Raw genomic sequence first — 20,981 nt, 5'->3', positions numbered from 1 at the left:
GCTTCATCCAAGAAAAATTTTTCATTTCGACACCAAACCGGGTCACAAATGCGATTGCCGACTCACTCACAAAGGACTCCTGATAAAAACACGTTGTACTGATCTTTACATAGTCTTAGTTGTTAATATAATTGCCAAGAGTCATTTCAGAAGGGCAAAAAGATAAACAGTTACACAAGTAAAAACATTATACAATTATAAATAAATCGGGAAACTCCGCCTTAGCCATTGGGAAAATTCTGTTATTACTTTAAATGTATTTGTATGTAAAATTTTACGGTCTACGTATCATAATCACTACGCTAAAACTAAGTATTAAATTACAAATTTGGTATGTAGATACCATTCAATAAAATTAAAACAAAGTCAAATCCAAGCTGATTGTTGAAGCTGCGTAGGCAGTAGGTAGTTTAAACCAGCCAACTCTGACTTTGAGCTAAGTTTTTATCATATTACTTTTACTCAAAGGCGCATGGGGTTCAAACTTTATGTAAGAAATACAGTATGTCACAAACTCGCCAGGTTATGAAGGTGAAAGTTGATATATACACTCCTCATTAAAAGTAAGTGGACACATGTTCCATTGTTTCTGAAAATTTTAAGGAGAGGGAGTTTTCTATAATTTCTATTTTCACTGAAAGCGATGTTGCCTGTTGTTTGTGATCGCGTCACGGGGAAACAGTTGGACAGTTTGAAATGAATTCTGAAACATAGTCCTTATCTTCAGTTGTTTTCTTTTAAAAATGAAATGAAATCTTTAAGCTTTACGTCCCACGGCTATGCCAGCTAGGCTAAAGGAGACGGTGATGATGAGAAATGAATGAAATAGTAGAATGAAGAAAGTGAGAGAACCCCGAGAAAACCCATGTACACGGTGTTTATCCACCACAAAGCTCATTTGCCGCGAGCTGGGATCGAACCAAGGACCCCAGGCACAAGAGGTGAACGCTCTACCATTGAGCCACTGCGGGCCCCTTGTTTTCTTTTATTATGTTACTCTGATTAAAGGGTACATCCTAATGAAAGTAGAGGGGGTTCAAAATATCAGCCAAAATTACAGTATCTCATGAGCCAGTCAAGTTAGGAAGATGAAACTCGGTATATAAATTCATTAAAAACGAAGGGATACGTCACTTAACGTTTCTGAAAATTTCTATTTTAAGGGAAGGAGGGTGTTTTCTATAATTTGTTTCTTCACATTTTAATTGATGTTGTCTGTTGTTCGTGATCGCGGCACGGAGAAATGGCTGAACAGTTTGAAATGAGTTTTTAAACATAGTTAGTACCTACTTCAAACTGGGATTTTATTATATAACTTTACTTACAGCAGGGGTGAAAGTGGATCTGAAAAGGTAGAGGGACGGTAGGTAGCGGCATGACGTTAAGACGACCCCCTGCCTATCTTTGCCCATTGTAAATTTTTAGGAACTGAGGTGACGCCGTACATATTTTTTGAAGGTGAGGAGACGGCGTCCCCCCGTGTTCCTCCACACTTTTATCCCTGCTTACAGGTCGTATCCTAAGGAAGTAGATTCAAAATTCATGCCAAAATAAAATATCTTAGGGAGTTTTCTTTATTCCACCTTCATTTATATGCGTATCCTAAGGAAGAGAGGAAGCTCAAACACTTTTCTTCAACCGAATTCTCAACCTGCGAAGAACGGTCATTTCATCCAGTCTAAAATATAAAGTAATGCGACTAGGTTCCCTTTGTTTTTGTGATACTACTTGTGAATTAGTATCGAATAATAAAATGTTTTTCTCTACGTGTCAGTTAATTACAAATCGAGAACGCCTCACTTAAAAAAGGATTACTAAAGATACAGCTCTACCTTCTCAACACTAACAGCAATCAGATCGTGAAACTCCCAAATTCTTCTTGGGTATATGGTGGAATATGTGAAGTATAGTACAATTATCATATGTTACATAGGCCTTTAATCGTAAAAATCTATTGTAAGAAAGCAAATTGGTAGCTGGAAACGAGAATTTAAAGAATCCAAAAAATTATAAAAAACCTTCATTCATTTTTTTTTTTTTTTTTAATCTCTGGCTCCTAAACCTGAGGTACTATCCCAGTATTTGCCTAGCAAGTTTTGACGGAAGTTAAAGGAATCTTCAGCCAGGAAGCTGGCTCAGGGATTTGAATTCTTAGTATAATAGGAGATTTTATTTATATTCTATGTTATATATAACTACCCACCTCTTTGTTGCTTTACAAAATTATCTACTTTCTTCTTTCTAGAAATCGAAATATAAGTGAGTTTCAACGGTGCAAAGTGTGTCCCACGAAACGCGGATGGTGTTCCAAGTTTTTTCTTTCTTTCTTTCTTTCTTCTCATTAAGTTTGTTTGGATGATTATGCATCGAGGTACGGGAGACTGCGATGATAAGATGGATGTTAATAGTAGCATGACGGATGTGGAAAGTAACAATAGAGCCCACGCATATAGTGTTCGTCCACCGCAAAGCCCACCTGGTGGGAGATGGGATCGAACCAGAAACCCGTGCCAGACAAGTTCATATTTTCACATGTACAATAGAACATGAATCCTTAAATGTTACTTTCAGTACGAATATAGCTATAAATATACCCACAAAAGTTAATAAAACTCACTGAGCTGGGTTTTTAAGAAAGTCCTAGGTTTTTCTCAATATATATATATATTAAAACCGGATGAGGTTCATTTCTGCCAATTCAGGTTTGAGAAGAAGGTTAAGGGAAAATGTAGTACATATACTTAGAATGCTAAACCTATTCCACAAAAAACTTCTCGCTATCATTTTTGCTCTTGCAGATCAATATTGAAACTGGAAATTGGTGGATTCCTTTCACTTCTGGTTTTAGTAGAGAGTTAAGGATAGAGATGAAATATATTCTTGGGATGCTTAATAGATTGCAGGAAAATTGCTTCTCGCTATTTATTAGTGTTTTTGCTCTATAGTGATCAACGTTAAAACCTAAAATAGTTGATTTTTACTACTCCCGGTGGATGGATCACCTCAATTAACGAACTCGACTCCTGAACTTTTAACCCCTTACATCCTGGCCAGAACTGATGGTGATCCATCAAGCAGTTCTTGAGACGGACGGACAGACAGGGTAAATACATAAAGGAGCTTTGGTACACCAAACTCCTTAAAAATTAGTACGAACACCCTGTAACTTGCATTTAGGAAAAAATGCATCGAACGGCAATACTCACACGTACAAGATTACACTATGTATATACAAGATTACACTATGTATATATAGACATATGATCAAACGTCTACTTACTTTCTAAGTCTTTTAATGCCTGTGGCTTCTCCCACGTGGATTCACCAGCTTTTGTATTGTAATAATACGTCCTTCCATCTGGAGCTTTATGTTCAGTCCACTCCGCTGCACGAGCCTCTATTTCAGGATCAATCTGAAATCAGAAGATGGCCGAATGATTAATTTTGCAACGCAAAATTACATCTCTAAGAAAATGAATAATTAGTTCTATTAATATTATTTTGTGTCCGTAAGTTTTCAAGTAAGGTGGGTTAAAAGATTTACCACATCTTTATGTGATTGAAAGAAAGAAAGATTAATCAAGTTGGAGGCACAAATATCTTAATAATGTCCTACATATCCTTCAAGTACAAGTTTTTATTTATTTGATTGCCCATGAATTCCAAGTTGTGCAGCAGTCAACTTTAAAAGTATTTCATTAGTATCAGGTTGAGACAATAATCAACAAGAACATCGATTTGCTTCTTTTAGATTCAGTGAAATCAACTCTTGCAATGATTTCGATTTTTAGCCTTTTCATAGATCTTCCTTTTACGTTAATTCCAAAAGTTTTCAATTGTATGAAACTGTGACACATTTAGAGGGTTAATAATTCATGAAAACTTGAAACGAAGTTGATTCTCAATTCAAGCTGCTGCTGATGGTGATCAAGCAGCCATTGTTCCACAGCTACAAAAAGTTTTATAATCTCTGGTCTTATTGATGTTAGATATGTAACATTTTGCTATATTATCTCTGTTAGTTCTCTGCCTATTTGATTCCATTTTCCCGCTTGTAACATTAACCACAATCAACAGTTGACCTAATCGATAGCTGAAGAACAACTACATTATCGATCCACTCACCCGATTGTCTTGGTCACATGCTCTATTGCGCAAGCTTAAAACTCTTGTATACTACCTTTTTCTCATTCTAATATGAAAACTAAATAAATTTTCAATTAAATGCGTTGACCACGTAAAGGGGACAAATTGATGTTGATTATTAGAAAAATGAAATGAAATTTTTGAGTTTTACGTCCCACGATTATGACGGTTAGGCTAAAGGAGACGGTGATGATGAGAAATGAATGAAATGGTGGAATGAAGAAAGTGGGAGGAAACGGGAGAACCCCGAATAAACCCACGCACATGGCGTTTGTCCACCACAAAGTTCACTTGGCGGAAGCAGGGTTTGAACCCGAGGCCCCAAACACCTGTTGATTATTAGAGTACATGCTTATATAATCTATTCACTGTACAAATTTCTGGAAAAGAGAATCACAATTTTATGACAAGATGTATAGAATACGTTTTGTTAGTGTCTCATTTCAACCCTGGAACCATGTTAACTACATCTGAAACTATTATTTTGATTTTAATCATTTATAGATGCAAATCTTAGAACAAGTAACTTATTGGATGAAACGCAAATGCGGTTACAAAATTCATTGTATTTTCCCGGTATCATATTATACTTAGAATAATAACTTTGCACCTTTGTTTAATTGAAACATATAATTTATGATAGATAGTATAATATCCTTTTCAGTTTTCTTTTCTATGTCAACCTTATTATCCTTGGTTGTTGTTGATATTATTGAGTTTCTTTTCCCTCCCACTGATGGTTAGATAATTGATTTCATTGTTGAGAAGATTCCACTGAGTGACTAACTCTACGTATTCCAAGTAGTAAACAATGTTCTTGATAATATATCTATATATTGGTATTTAAGGTTTAAAAAAGACGAAGCAATAGCCTATGGTAACTTAGAGTTTCGACCGGGAAACTGAATCTTGGTTTTAAGGCAGCAGTGAAAGTCTACGTGAGACACAAAAATTTTAGATTACATGTACACTTAGATTTCATCCAGGCTGAGTTATTTCTAAAATTAATTTTAACTTACAATTTTCAACTATGGAAGCTCTAAGAAAACTGCCTTGAAACAAATATCCAAGATATTTATCGTCTTGAATTCATCTCTGCATCAAGATGATAAAACGTCACCGATTACAGTGACTATGTCCGTATTTTTATTTTACTGCTATTTTATCACAAACGATGTAATATAAATAACTCTACCGTTATATTATGCTCTATTCTATGCCATTACGTGCCACTATGTAATTGTTACGATACTGTTGTTTACTGCAGGTCTAACCAGTAACTGACTGAAGATGGTGCAGAGACTGAACATTGCTGACCGTGCTCGGATTGCAGCAAGGATAGAAGTGTGGCAGTCACCTGTAATGGTGCAATGATGGTAGAGACGGGAGGAGGGGAGATACGAGACTCTGGACGTGAAAACAATAAAAAGACTGCATACGAATTTATTGCGTATGGGTTCGGTTACTCATCAAAAGGGTGCTAGGCCTCCAAAGAGAGTTGTCACTGAAGAGGCTACAGCCAATGCTGCTGCGGCACTTGCGGAAAGTCCCACGAAGCTCCGGAGACAATATCATAGGGAATCTGGTTTATCGTATGGTTCGGTCCAACGGCTAATGAAGGAGATCGACTAGAGACCATGGAAACCACATTTTGTCCAGGCATTGTCACCGAAAAACAGTGATGTTAAGATGGAGTTTGCTGAATCCACATTACAATGGTTGGAAGAAGAACCAGATATCCAGAGTAACATTCTGTGGTCAGACGAAGCAGCGTTCCATGTGGGTGGGTTCATAAATCGTCGTAACTGCCATTGCTGGGCCCTTAGTAACAACAGTCCTGGAGCTACAATTGAAAAAATGCAGTCACGTTCTTCGCTGACTGTATGGTGTAGTATTCTTGATGACACTCTTATCGGTCCTTACATTCTTCGTGAAACAATGAATATGGATGTGCACATGCTACAAACGTTTGTTTATCCCATTATTTCAACTTGGGACGAAGTGGAAAGTGTTTACTTGATGCATGATAGGGCACCTCCAAATTTTGCATTGATTTCGCGAGAATGGCTTGACAACGCTCCGTGTTATTGGACGTCGCGGAAATGTTGAGTGGCCACCGTGAAGTCAGACTTGAACTAATTGGATTTTTTTCTCTCTGAGGCTATTTGAAAGAGAAAGTGTATGCCAGAAAAGCGTGACTTGGACATTTTGGATGCAGTCATTAAGGAAGAGTGTGCGCGGGTACCAAACGACATGTTGCAACGGTTTGTGAGGAACGCTGAGTTCGACTGCAACGGTGTGCCACTAATGCTGGTGCCTAAGTTGAATGAAATGGCATGGACCATATTACATAACAGAACTGACAGCAACCATGTAACATTATTAATGACAGAATAATAGTAAAATAAAAATATGGATATAATTGAGTATCACCTTGTACATAGTTCTATTTACGTTACTGGTTGTGTTGTTCGCACTTCTACCATACCTTTGCATGTATCCAACAGAAAACAACTTTAGTATTGTGAAGCGAAACTTCCTATATATATATTATTTATATATATATATATATATATATATATATATATATATATATATGAGTTTCGTCTACCTGAGTACCTATTAAACATGACTGATTCGTGTTTCTAATACAAAAGACCATCTCTAATAACTATGTACATAAACCTCATACTACTGTATACAACTTCCTTCTAGGTATATGGTTAGCAAACGATAGGGCAGATCCGGACTTGAGGCTTGGTTGGGGGGTTCATGTGGTTCGGACCCTACGTTAAATTGTAGGTCCATGTCTCATATGACGTTGATTCTGAAAAGGGACGTCAATACTATCATCAGCTTATTCAATGCAATTTTATCGGTCTTCTCTGTCACACTTATTAATAAACCTGTTAATTATTTAGGACTGAAAAAAAAATCAAAGAAAAGAAACTCTGAACTTTCTGAACTTCGATTAATTTTTACTGGAATATTTTGATGACTAAATTTATATGAGGTTCAGTGAAATGTAAATCTTTGTAAAGTTTTCTTTTTCTTTTATTTTTTTTAAACGAAATTCATTTTAAGGTATTTACTTTATTCTACAAAAAAATTATAATCCGGAAACAGAACCTGGGTCTCTCGCATCGAAAGCACGTTCGCTAACTATACAGTCATGAGCGAGTTCTGCAGTCCGAAATTGTGAACTATGATGTAAACAAGTACTCAAGATGTACGAAAATTATAGTTATCCAGAGTATATATTCCTTATAAAATAATATGGTGATCATTTAATTCTAGAAAAAGAATTAGACAATCATAAATTTTCTATTTCGTCTAGATATTACCGTATAAACGAAAACTTAACCCATCCCCCGCAAAATCTGAAGATGTGAATTTTATCTCATTACTTATCTGTACTGCATCTCTAAACACACTATATAAACTCTAAAATAATTTGCATACAAAACAATGTAAATAAAATGGAAGAACCAGGAACATACTTTCAAACCAGAAGTCCCTCCTTCTTCAGTCGAGGTGGTGGTTGCATTGGATGCTACAGTCGTCGTCGTAGATGCCGTAGTCATAGCAGAGGTTCCTGTCGAAGTCATGCTCGGGGTTCCTGTCGACGCGCCCGATACTGCTGGTGATGCCATCCCGCCTGACGAAGTAATTGCTGGTGCTGGTGCTGGTGCAGCATTCATTGGAGGCACGTTCTGTGGACCGCTATGTGGAACTGGCTGTGGTACAGGAGCCATAGGTGGTGTCATTCCTGGAGGAGGCATTCCCCACCCTCCAGGAGGCACACCAGGAGGTACTCCGTATCCTCCGTACCCAGGATACCCTTTAAAGAACAGACGCATACTTGTAAAATATCTATAATATATACTAGCATAAAAGTAGCTTCATTAAAATGACATTAATAATAATAATCGTATGATGTTCATCCAATTGTTCAAGATAATTTAATTATATTCTAATTTAAGTACGTAAATACTTGTAAGTACAAGCACACACTGGACCTCATAGCTAACTTAAAATTTAACAAGAAACCTGAAAATATCCTCATCATTACTTATTATCAATTTCATATTTCAGTTATAATCAGTCTTATTAACAAGGAAAGTTTAGTTATAATTTAGATTTCCTAAATGAGAACTCCAAATTAATTTTAGATAAATGGAGAAATAGAGGCATTAAACATTTACATGAGGAAATTAAAATACTGTAGACAAAGGAAGTCCAGAGATGCAGATTTCTTTACCATTACAGCCAAAATTGTTGTACAGACTACAGATGGTTCAGCAAACCTATGGTTTTAGAGTAGCTCTAAAATATTTTATTAATTTGGAGAAGTATAACTGAATATAAACATCATTATATAAATAATCAATCACCTACAAACATATACCGGAATTACAAAAAGAAATGTGGCAACCGGAATTAAGGAATACATAAGAAACTCGAAAGAAAATTTTGCAATATTAGATTTATCTAAACATCTACTGACAAACTAAGTACATCATAAACAAGGTAAATATACTTCATAAAAGACTACATTGCAAATTGAAAGAGCCACTTACTTAATGAATAAACATAATAACACCATAACCAAAGAACAAACAGACAGATCTACCGAACCTAGATTAAATAAGGAGAATGGAGCACTGATTAGCAATGGATTTATTACAAAATTTTGGAATAAGAATAATAATTACTGTATAAATTTTTGAATTTAAAGCCCGACCGAACACTCCTTCTAAGAAATTTTCCAACATAAAGCAGGAACTAAGCAGACTTATGAATTGGCAATACTAAAACATTAATGTTGGACAGCACTGAAGACTGATAGTAATGGTCCATCAGATTATGTTTTACAACAATTTTTTGTTACACTTCAATAGTCACTCTTCATATTTGATAATTATATATATATATATGCATGCCTACTTTTAACAAAACAAACTAATATGGAAACTAAAATTAGTTTTTCAGAAAAAAAAAACAAAATTCGTTTTTGAGAAAAAAAAACAAATATAATATAAACTTTGAAATGAAAATTCATCAAATACCTGGTGGAGGCATTCCAAAAGGAGGTGGCCCGCCAAAAGGTGGTGGTCCCCCAAATGGTGGCATTCCTGGAGGAGGAATCATCCCTGGCGGAGGCTGCATCGTATTCGGCATGCCTCCCGGGGGATGCTGATTTGGTGGAACACCTAATGAATAAACATAACAAATACTATAACCAACGGATAAAAAGTACTTATCAATCTACAGTTATAATTAAAAAAATAATACATGACTTGACAGATTCAGAAAAAATATCCAAAGATGTAAAATGAAAAGGATCATAAATATATAACGACACTAGACGATGTAAAATAGAACTTCATTATTATTTTATCCATTTAATAAAACACGCACACGACTTTCTCAATTTAACAGATATTCCTGTTTATATTAAATGAATTATGAACATGTACATTAACTGAATTTCACGAAAAAAAAATAGTTACATGAAAAAATAGCATCAAAGCATTAAAAAATCTATCAATCTTAGCTTTATTTGTATGGTAATAATACCAATCTATCACTTACAGTTAATGCTAGTGTTTTTTTTTTTTTTTTTATTTTTTTTAATTTCATTTACTTTTCTGGTTCATTTAGGAACAGATAGTTGAAACGTTCTTACAATAGCTGTTCTTCCATCTACTGATACTAAAAGATGAACTGATCTGCAGCAAAATCGAAGATCCTGCGCCGCTAGTGTATATCTAAGTATTTACTGACAGTCCTGTACTACTAACGAAAGATAAAAAGAAATGAATGTTACACAATTTTTAGCATGTATCAGATAAATGTTTTTGCGATCATTATCCACTGCCAAGAAAATAATCTATACACTCGTTTTCTCTAAATTTTCCTGTGTTAATATTTAATAACACAATGAAGTTCATATATCTTCTCTGCAAGGTGCTAAATGGTATATACATAACAAAACTTTTAGGATGTAGTATGATCTTAAGACTGTAATGCCTACAATATACCTACCTTCTGCAACGAAGATAAACCATAATATTTTTAAGAACAGAAAAAAAATACAAATAGGGCAATATAACTTACCAAATGCGACAAAATAATGTAACATTTCACCTGGAAAGAAGACGGGCATTTCTACGCAGGAGATAGATTGTATTGATCAGACTATATACAACCCCAAAATATGAATGCTTCTTTCTTTATATCAACTTCCCACCCACAAATTTGATATATGTTTCATGCGCCATGCATTAAAGTAATTCATTCTGCTATACATATTTATACGAGATTTTGACAATTAATGTTTAAGTAAATAAAGAATTTACTTTTAAATTAATTCGAATGGTAACTAAAACAATAGATCATACTACTTAATACAAAGATTAAATACAAAAAAATGCGACGACAGAATTTTGCTAATAGATTATTTCATACTTTCCATTTTTATTTCCCACTTTCCTGCCTATCTCACCTAATTTCACATTTACTAAATTTAATAATTATGTTGCATATGTGATTCTCATTTAAATAAAAAAAAAAAAAATGTAATCAATGACACGAATCAAACATTCACTCTTAGACGATGCTGAACTACACAAGATGTTTCTGAAATAATAATAATAATACATCACCATCATATACCTACCAAAACTGATGTACAAGATATACAAAAAATCTTTATTTCAAGGATTAACTTCATCACGAATCCGAAGATTCTAATTAATCATTTTACTAAACAAAATATTTCAGGTGTGCTCTGTAGCAATCTTTTTCAATCATACAATATTCTGATATTAGATGACACTGTTGACTGCTTTTATGCTCTACCTCATGCACAGGAAATGAAAATCAAATATAGTAATGGCGAAAGAAACTGTTACGAAAAAGATAACTATATTTGTGAGTCGTTAAATAATGTTCGAAAAAAAAAATCAGATGTTTCATGTATAACATTGTACTGTACAAGGCAGGCACATGTACATTATGAAATGAAAGTTTTCGACTTTATGTCCCACGGTTATGCCGTGTAGACCAAAGGAGACGATGACGACCAGAACGAATGAGAAATCGGGAGGGAACGAGATAACCCCGAGAAAACCCACAAATCACAAACTCTATTTGGCGCGGGCTGGGATCGAACCAAAGAACCTACCCACCAGAGGTGGAACACTCTACTACTGGGCCATCGCGACTCCTCACATGTACATTAGAAGAAACCAACGTCAAAAGAAAGAGTTTAGAATAGCAGGGGAGAAAAGAATACTGAAAATACTTGAAAAGAAAGACATTGATTAGGATACTGCTCCAAAACGTATGGTGGACGAGAAACTACAAAAAGATGACTATATTTGATGAACGGTTTTAAAGCAGATTCACTCTTATGGTATAAGACGAAGGGGCTAGTAGACGGTCCGAAAATCATGGTGCGTCTTAGATTCAAGTTATATAAGTTTAGGCCTACATTTAGCACTGTCAGCAAGACCCAATTTAGAGCAGAAAACGATTGAGTTTTGCCGGAGAAATCCAATTCCGTTAGTCATGATTCTGTAGAGTGTGTGCTAGTAATGCCCACATTTTCAGGAAAAACGGAAGTTGTTTTATTCGGAACGGAAAACTGGAAACTGAAGTCGGAGGACGAAAAATTTTCATTGTTTGTTTCCCATGTTTATTTATTTATTTATTTGTTTATTTAATTAATTAATTAATGCAGTGGAATTTTCTTTCGTTTTCGCCAAGGATGTGTCTTACATTTGAGGGAGTCTTAGATTCGCGTAATTACAGTATGTATAATTTCGGCAGCTTTTAGTTGAATGAAACAAAACTTGAAACAAACTGACAGTTCAAAACTTAGGAATTTGTGTTGAGAAGAGAAGCTACATTACTGGGTTATTAGTGCCACCGAGAGAGGGGCCAATCATACACATGTGATAGTTACAATTGGAAAGTTTCCGTAGACACGATCAACATTACAATGTTGCCGCCTTATAACACATATTCAGAAGTGTCAGTCAACCGAGGTGAAAAAAGAACAGTGGAATACTCACGACGTGGCACAAGGGCAACACGTGCTCCTCCAAATGTCATTTTTCTTTTATTTTATTTTAATCCGAGTACAGTGAATGATTATATTATATGTTTAAAAGTAGTTGATATCGACATTTTAGTCAAAACTTTCCTTTTAATGTATGATTAATAAAATTCTTTGGGTTTCTCTCTAATGGAAGATCTGAGTTTCATGTTTTCAATTAGATTGATTGATTTTTGAGTTTTACGTCCAGTTCAGCAGCGAGGCTATATGAAATGTGGACCTACTGATTAACGTGGAATCCGAACCACATGAGCTCCCGCCGGGAATCGAACCCGGGTCTCCCGCGCCAAAGGCGCGCATGCTAACCGCTCAGCCACGAAGGAGCTCTCTTTTCAATTAGAATTCTATAACATACTGACGACGGAAATTCTGAACCTTGAGCTTGTATCGTAATTGCAACGTCCTAAACTACGCGAGACATCTTGTCATTTACTTATTAGTTGAGTGCTGTGAACCACGCTTTTCAAAGTCTATTGTAAGAACAATCATAATGTTTCCATCGCGAAGTTTGCAGACATTTTCACATACAACAGTACAAACAGGTTTCATCCGTCACATAATAATCACCTATGTACGTGATTCTCACTGGTTCGATTTTGAAAACATCTCCAGGACAAGTATATAGAAATTTTGAGAGCTGAAGGAGTTTGGTGATATTTAATGCAAATCGAAAGGGGAGTTACGAGTTTCGCCAATGTAGAAGGGTGGATAGTGCACCATTTAAAGATGTAAATCAGGTTGGACAATTCGCAACTACCGAATAGTAGAAAATAAAGGATCAGTTTCGTGTTGAGATGGTAAAGGTATAAAGTTGTCACCAGTATCCAGCTGCATTACAATAAGGCGCCCACCCGACACATGTATGCTGGCAACTCTGTCTTAAACATCCATCTATTAAGCAAATAAAACACAATGCAAAATACATTGTTCTACTCTATTTTCAGTGTTCCCACTTATTTGGCGAGCACGAATTTCCTGACTTTATCAGGTTTCTCCAGGTCTATAGACCATGTAAGAAAGTAACTATATTTTTCCCAACCAGGAAGCTAATTATCTACTATCTACGTTATTGTATATATAGTACTGTATATGTAGGTAAAGAATTTGCAAAACAATCTAATTTACTTTTTAAAATATCTCCTACCAAATGGTCAGGTAAAACAAAAAGAGAAATGGGTTCTGAGAAGTGAAAATTCGTACTTAAAATTCTCTGACTTGTCCAGATTTTCTAGATTACTGAGGTTCGTGGGAACGTTGATTCTGATTTCACTTTTTATCAGTTTCTTTAGCTCATTTTGCATACTCCTCCTGAAATGTTTAAGTTTCACTTCAAACATTTATAAATTTTTATTTTTATTTACTTTTCATTTGATTACTTAATTTTTCTCTATATGAACAAGTCTTTCTTTCAACTGACCTACAACTGTGTATTTATCCGTATACATACATTTTATAAAATTAAACTATTTTTATGCGTTTTGCGCTATTCTCTAGTTGTATTCGTATTTTAAGTTTTCTTTCTGATGTATTCTTCTTAATAAGAACGTGGTGATAATCACTCAACAGACAATTAAAATCTTTATTAGTAAATTATCTTGGAGCACTAACATTAGGGCCACATACATATATACACTGTTATATAGTAAAACAAGAAGAGCAATTTATATCTTTTGAAAAAGATAGGCGACCATAAGTGTCGATAAAATTTTACGCAATATTCATAAATTACAACTGTTGAGACCAAATAATAATAATATATAATAATGTGAAGATCGTGTTATGAAAAAGGATCTGAGTCATTGTGTGGCCCTGAGGATCAGTTGTCGAGTGTCTCACTCGAAACATAGAAGGAACGACTAATGAGGTTTGAGGCTCTTCTCTAGTTCTCCGAGGAAGACAGTCCACGTTTAAATGTTTTCTTTTTAGTATTAATGGTTAGCATACGTTTTAACATAGGGGACCCGGATTCGATTAAGTTCATGTGGTTTAGATCCAATGTTAAGTTGTAGGTTCAGGTTTTAAATCAATGAATCTACACATGTCGAACGTAACTAACCTTCGTAGTATTTCTGTGTAGACAATGTTATCTCCACGTCGATATTTCGGTTACTTTAATCGAGTCACCATCAGAATCAAACACCCGTTTAAATTATACTCTCAAGTTCTACACATGCTCAGTTAAAACAACACAGTGGAAATAATTGAAATATATGACAAATTATATCAATACGAAGTAATATTTACAAACACCCAGTTAACATGGAGACCTTTTTTTAATTCACGCACCTAAGATTATAATTCTATATATTAGATCAATATTTTTTTATTGTTAGAAATATCATATGTATTAGCTGTACAATAAATATCATAAAAGCAAGTGAAAATGTATTACATAAGCCTCTGTCCTATATCGCTAAATAAAAATGACCACATAAATTGGATGTATCTTTTACTATTCATAAATTTTTTTATCCAAGCATAAGCCCATACTAAGTCGGATAATCGGGATTCTACAGCACTTGTTCTCTCTCAAATACCTTCGAAAAAAATTTGTACACGTAGGCGTACCAAGACTTTTTAATATTTTGTAATTAAACGAACTCAGGTTAAGCGAGATATGCTGGCAATTATTTCCAGTGTCTGTATACCGAAACTGAGAATATATATATAAATCACACCACAATACTAACCTGCAGGTGCTGGTGGAGCTTGAGATTGTGCCTGTCCCCCTGTGGCAGTGTTAGACCCGCTTTCATCTTGATTCTTCTGTGAAGCAGCCTGAGCCTGTGCAACAGCCGCTTGGGCGGCTGTTGTGGTATTTCCCCCACCTCCCCCTCCGCCGGATGAATTCACTCCAGCTGCTTGGGCCATTGCTTCTACCTACAGGAAAAGAAAATCGAAATTTGCATTATGAGAAAAACTTAATCCTTTTATTAACACTTTTCTAAGGATAAGAGTAAATATGTTGTGTAAAAGTACGAGGCTTGCCAGGAAAATAAAGATACAAACACTTTTACACAGTAGAGGGAGAAGTATGTACCAAAGTAAGGAAAACTGGCATTAACCTTGATCCATACGACGAGGATTTGGAGTGATTCGTCATTGCTACGGTGATTCTTGTGTAAGGAGCATGCGTTGGAAATGCCAGTGACAATACAGAATCCCACGAGGTCTGAAATCCGCATCATGATTAGGTTTCCCCAGGCACAGAGTTACTTGCACATTGTCAATGGGACGTCCTTGAACATCTCCATACATCCTCATACGTCTAAGAAACATCTTGGTGGAAAATAATTTGACGACGATGATGAGATCAGGGAAGAAGTCACAATGTGGTTCCAGAATCAGGCGCCGGATTTTTACTACTCTAGAATACGAAAACTTGCTCCACATTTGAAAACATATTTGGACAATGATAGCACTTATGTATAGAAATAACCTCTGTACTAGCGTATCCAGCATAGTTTTCTTTGCGTCCAATACATTTTTTCTACAGTTTATTTTTAGTTTATGTCTTTACTTTACTTTCCTGACAATTCCCGTATTTGTCATGGAAATTAGAAACAGTTTAATATTTATTCTTCACTGCAAGTATTATGCGTTAGTTATAAAAGCAGTAACTCTAAAACTATACACTGCATTAACTAACTGATATTACTAATCTTACGAAGTCAATGTATTTATTCCAGCGATATGATTTCGTGAGCTGCTCCTGTTCTCACCTATAGTCACTCAACGTATGAAGCGCAATGAAATTCCCATGCACACTTATAGATCCATGACTAACTATATATAAAACACGTATTATGGAAAAAATAGGTGGCCCACTAATATGCAATCTTAACTCACTTCTTCCGAATATATAATATATATAACTAACTGATTCATACTAACTTTGCTATATTCAATAACTTACATTAAAATACAAATGCTGAGCAAAGCACCGTTTTATTATAAAATAATAAAATAATAAATGACAGTTTCAGATATCTAACATATCCTTCTTCAGACCTATCGAAAAAGATTTTTCGATAGCGTCTGAAGAAAGGTATGTTAGGTATCTGAAACTGTCACATTTATTATTTTATAATAAAACGGTGCTTTGCTCAGTATTTGTATTTTAATGTAAGTTATAATATATATATATATATATATATATATATATATATATATATACAGAACTAGACAAAAAAATCAAAAAACATTTCATACAGGACACGTAAGTTTGGCCCTCCACTATACAACACGTGCGATCGTTTTTTGTTTTCAATGTGTCATGTGGACCTTCCTCTTCCCTCAGCAGTATCCAGTTCACCTGTGAGTGTTGTGGTGTGAAAGTGGTGCGGTAAAATGGGCGACCTGACAGACTTCCAAAGAGCAATGATCGTTGGTGCCCGCTGGTTGGAGCTTCAGTGGCAACAGTGGCGAACATTGTGGGGTATCGAAAGGCACTGTATCCAATGTCACGAGAGCATACACAATTCACGGGCAAACGACGTCTGCAAAGCACAACAGTGGTCGAAAGACAATCCTGTCAAATAGGGACCAGAGGGCATTAAACGGATTGTAGCAGCTAAAAAGAAAATTACGTCTGAACTCAATTCCGGCCTACAGAACCTGGTTTCATCGAAAACAATGCGACGGGAACTTTATAAAATGAAAATTCATGGCAGGGCCGCTACCGCCAAACCCCTGGTCACAGCAGTAAATGCGAAAAGGCGTATCCAGCAGTGCAAGGACCACAAGGTGTGGACTCATGAGCAGTGGAAATACGTAATGTGGTCCGATGAGTCGACCTTCACCTTGTTTTCAACAACCAGTCGTGTTTACGTATGGAGAACACCGTCGCAGGCCTATGATACAGACTGTCTGCTCCAAACTGTAAAGCATGGGGGTGATTCTATTACAGTATGGGCAGTGATATCGTACTTTTCTGCAGGTCCCATCATAACCCTGCATGGAATGATGAATGCTAAGGCGTATGAGGCCATTTTGGGGGACCAGGTTCTACCCATGGCCCAAATATTGTTCCCTGATGGTGATGGCATATACCAAGATGATTTGGTACGCTGTCACGCTACAAAAACGGTGAAATCATGGTTTGAGGAGCATGACCAGGAGCTATCACACGTCCCCTGGGTCCCACAATCACCAGATCTGAACATCATTGAGCCACTGTGGTCTGAGTTAGAAAGAGGTGTTCGGTCTCATTAACCTCCACCTGCATCCCTTACGGAACTGGAACATGTTTTGGAGGAACAATGGTACAAAATTTCACACCCACGATTCAGTAGCTGTATAAGTCCATTCCACGTCGAATCCAAGCTGTTTTGGACGCAAAAGGAGGCCCGACACCATACTAGGTATGATTTTCACTCTTTTGCAACGTTTTAGATTTTCCAAACCCTGTATATATTAACTTTATAAAAGTACCTGAAATGAGAAATACTATCTACGCATAACTTCAAAGAACAAAATCTATATATATTTTACCACTATTTACACCCACAACCAGCATCACTATTATGCCTGTGGATAAGTGTATAATTATGATTGAAAGGATAAGTTGAAATTTGTTGCAAATTATATTTTTCAATAATACAACTGATAATACAGTCCCAGTTGTTATCCAGAATCTCTTAATCCAATTTAATTGGGTGTCTTCATTTCTATATAATAAGGTTCAAACATATTCCTTTCAACATGTTATGTAATTATCTTGATGATTTTAACTTCCTTGAAATAACTGGGTATACTTAAATAGATGGATGGACCCAAAATCGTTATGTTATTCTTGATATTTTGACATGAAGGCTGTAACAGATCTGCAACATGGAGGGTAATCGACTTCGTGCTCACTCTATACATACATAGGTCAATTACCAGCAAAGAATAACCAAGTATTTAATGCAGACAAATTCCATGATACGTGGAAGCAAAGTACTACGCTATACATATCTTGTGGCTAAATTCAGGTGCCATTAAATAAATTAGAATTGTTAGAAATCACTACTCACAGATCCAGTTCTATATTATGCGATTATTATTATTATTATTATTATTATTGATCTATTTTTTTTTTTTTTAAACTGTTCTCTATTTTCGACACACTGCTGGCATGAAAATGAGTGCCCACAGAGCCACAGAATCAAGGCATTGGTGTAATTTAACACTATCAAATTTGACCCATATTAAATTAATTGTTTGGTACTTGCTCCCTTGTGTTTGTACTTGGTTATCACTACTACTATCTAAATCGAATTTTCGAAAAACCGAAAATCAATTTCTGAAAAAACTGAGATTTCATAAAATAGCTTTTCTGTTTTCGGTTTTCAAAATCGATTTATTGTTTTCTTTCTTCACCGTGCAAAAGTTATCTAAAGTGAATGTGAACGAAAACAATTTTAAGAAGTGGGAATATATGCACACTCGCGTGTCTGAACGTATCTAATTTGTGCTGCGAAGTGAATATGCGGTAGTATATTTTGTAACACGTAAACAAGTTACATACATATGCATGGTGTGAACATTCCTTGCGTAAAATGCGGATATGACGTTCGCCTCCAGAGTGCAATAGGTCTGGTTTGAGTCCCGAGGTTAGTACATTACAATATAGTGACTGCAGATCCCAAACAGTATCTATACTACGACATGTTAAATTACACTTGCATGAAAAGACACTGTCAGATAGGGTAAAAAAAATCTGATTTGAACACAGATTGCCTGGTTGATAATCACACACTTACTCCTACTCCACACCGAGTCATGGAAATCCCTTGCTGTTAGACACTACTTTTGTCATCTGCCGTGCGTATGTTACAACATCGTCATATTTTACTTTTACTGGGATCTACCGCCGAAACTAGGCTCTAGGTTTTAAACCATATCTTTCAGTTTTACATTCCATGGTTATGCCTTGTAGGCTTAAAGGAGACGGTGATGATGAGAAAGGAATAAAATGGTGATATGAAAAAAGTGGGAGGAAACGGGAAAACCACCAGAAAATCCAAGCACGGTGTTTGTCTACCTCAAAGCCCACTTGGCACGAGCTGGGTTTAAACCAGAAACCCCACGCACCTACTGAGCTAAGCGGTCTTTTTCATATTTCCAAGTCTAAATTTCATATATTTTCGCCGTCTTTTTACCTCTAGCATCATTCTCCGTTGAGCACCGGTGCGAGTTCTAGAACATCCAATGTAGATCTATTTACGTATATAATACAACTATGCCACATTTGGCCAGAAAACCCTAATGCAGGGCTCATAGTGGTCTGGTCTCGTGTAAATAGTTGAAAAGTGATCAAAAGCACACGAAAAAGTGACCAAAAGCACACAAAAAAGTGACCAAACTCTCATCATGTCCCCTTTTTCCTTTGTCAATTTCTCCATCACCTCTCTCTTTGTTGTTTTGTTTCATCTTTTCTTCTTTACTACTTTTTTTGTGAGCTTCCTCCTTTCTTAGGTTCTCTAAATATGCTTTGTAGTTATGGTAAGCGGACTTAGCAGATGTAAGAAGCTTCTGAGTAAGTGGAACCAGTTCTGGCCTATTTCCGAATTTCTTCATCCCAGACATTATACGTATTTAACTTAGCATTGAGAGTTCTCAAAGCCATGAAATATTCAAATTCTTCACCTACTCTGAAGAAGAACACACAAGAAGCATAGCACAAGACGAACATTATGAACCACACAAACACACACACAACGTTGAGCGGAGCGTTAACTATTACGAGAGAAAACTAAAAGACTATTATGATAGAAGAAAGAATAGACACAGAAGGGTTCTCAACCCACCTTGAGAGCTTAAGCATCCACCAACTATCCACTGTGCTTTAGAAAGAATAAAAGCTGAAGTGAGAATAAAAGCTGACTGTTTCACATGTGGCAGCAAGTACTGAAGCTTTCAGAAGAGTAACGAGTAACAAGTTTCTGCCTTTTTCCATTTATTTTTGTAATATTTTTCTTAGAAAACTGCCAATGCAAAACATAAATCACAGGAAAAAGTCACTTTACCTTCCAAAAAAGTAACTTTTAGTGACCACCTTGAAAAAAAGGAACTTTTAGGTTTTTTTTTTTTTTTAAGGTGACTCGCTATGAGCCCTGCTAATGCTAAGTCAATGATGTAAAACTGAACCACGGTCGCCCAATATATAACTAGTAAATGTATTATTTTTCTTTATTTAACAAAGCGCATTAAACACAAATGCACCTTCAAAATTTTTAATAGCTTCATTACTGCTTCATAAAAGCAATCCTAACTACATTAAGATTGTTCTGTTCTATATGTATTACCTGAAAAAAAATGTCAGCAGTAATTTAAGTTAACGGTTTGATTATCCCGTTTCATGTATTTTCATGTGAACTAGGTTATACGAATATACAAGGAATATTTTAGAAACAACGTTTTAGAAAATACCTATGTAGTTATTTCATACTTACGGGTATACTGATTTCGTAACACAGTTGGCTAGTGCGCGCGTCTTTTGTGTATGTGGTCATGCATTCGATTCCCGGTGGCGATAACGTGCTGAAACACGAGGAAGAAATTTACCCACTTTGTATTTTGTTTTACTCTTTCTACCGTTCATTCAGAATACCCGGAAGTTAGTATTAACCAGTACCAGAAGTATGTTCCGGGCTACAATAATCGGCGACGCAAGCAGTGGAAGCATCGGGGCTCTTGGACGAACGGGTCCAGGTCCGAACCGCAA

At 35.8% G+C, this 20,981-nt stretch overlaps 1 protein-coding gene across 2 annotated transcripts in view; it reads right to left on the bottom strand.

The window, feature by feature from the left end:
- The window catches only part of LOC145690285 (transcription elongation regulator 1-like), a 166,991-nt gene that overhangs the window by 99,475 nt on the left and 46,535 nt on the right, over positions 1–20,981 (bottom strand). For both annotated transcript variants that reach the window (XM_081765045.1, XM_081765055.1), the window contains 4 exons: positions 14,962–15,151; positions 9,216–9,359; positions 7,647–7,987; positions 3,281–3,413 (listed from right to left, as the gene is read on the bottom strand). In XM_081765045.1, coding sequence (XP_081621171.1) covers positions 3,281–3,413; positions 7,647–7,987; positions 9,216–9,359; positions 14,962–15,151 — 808 coding nt within the window. The remainder of the gene's footprint in view (positions 1–3,280; positions 3,414–7,646; positions 7,988–9,215; positions 9,360–14,961; positions 15,152–20,981) is intronic.

The sequence above is a fragment of the Thermobia domestica genome, chromosome 1 (assembly GCF_964235325.1).
Source record: "Thermobia domestica chromosome 1, izTheDome1.hap1.1, whole genome shotgun sequence".
In the NCBI taxonomy this organism is placed as follows: Eukaryota; Metazoa; Arthropoda; class Insecta; order Zygentoma; family Lepismatidae; genus Thermobia; species Thermobia domestica.
The sequence above is the reverse complement of the archived record's forward strand: the minus strand, read 5'-3'. Positions and strand labels throughout refer to the sequence as shown.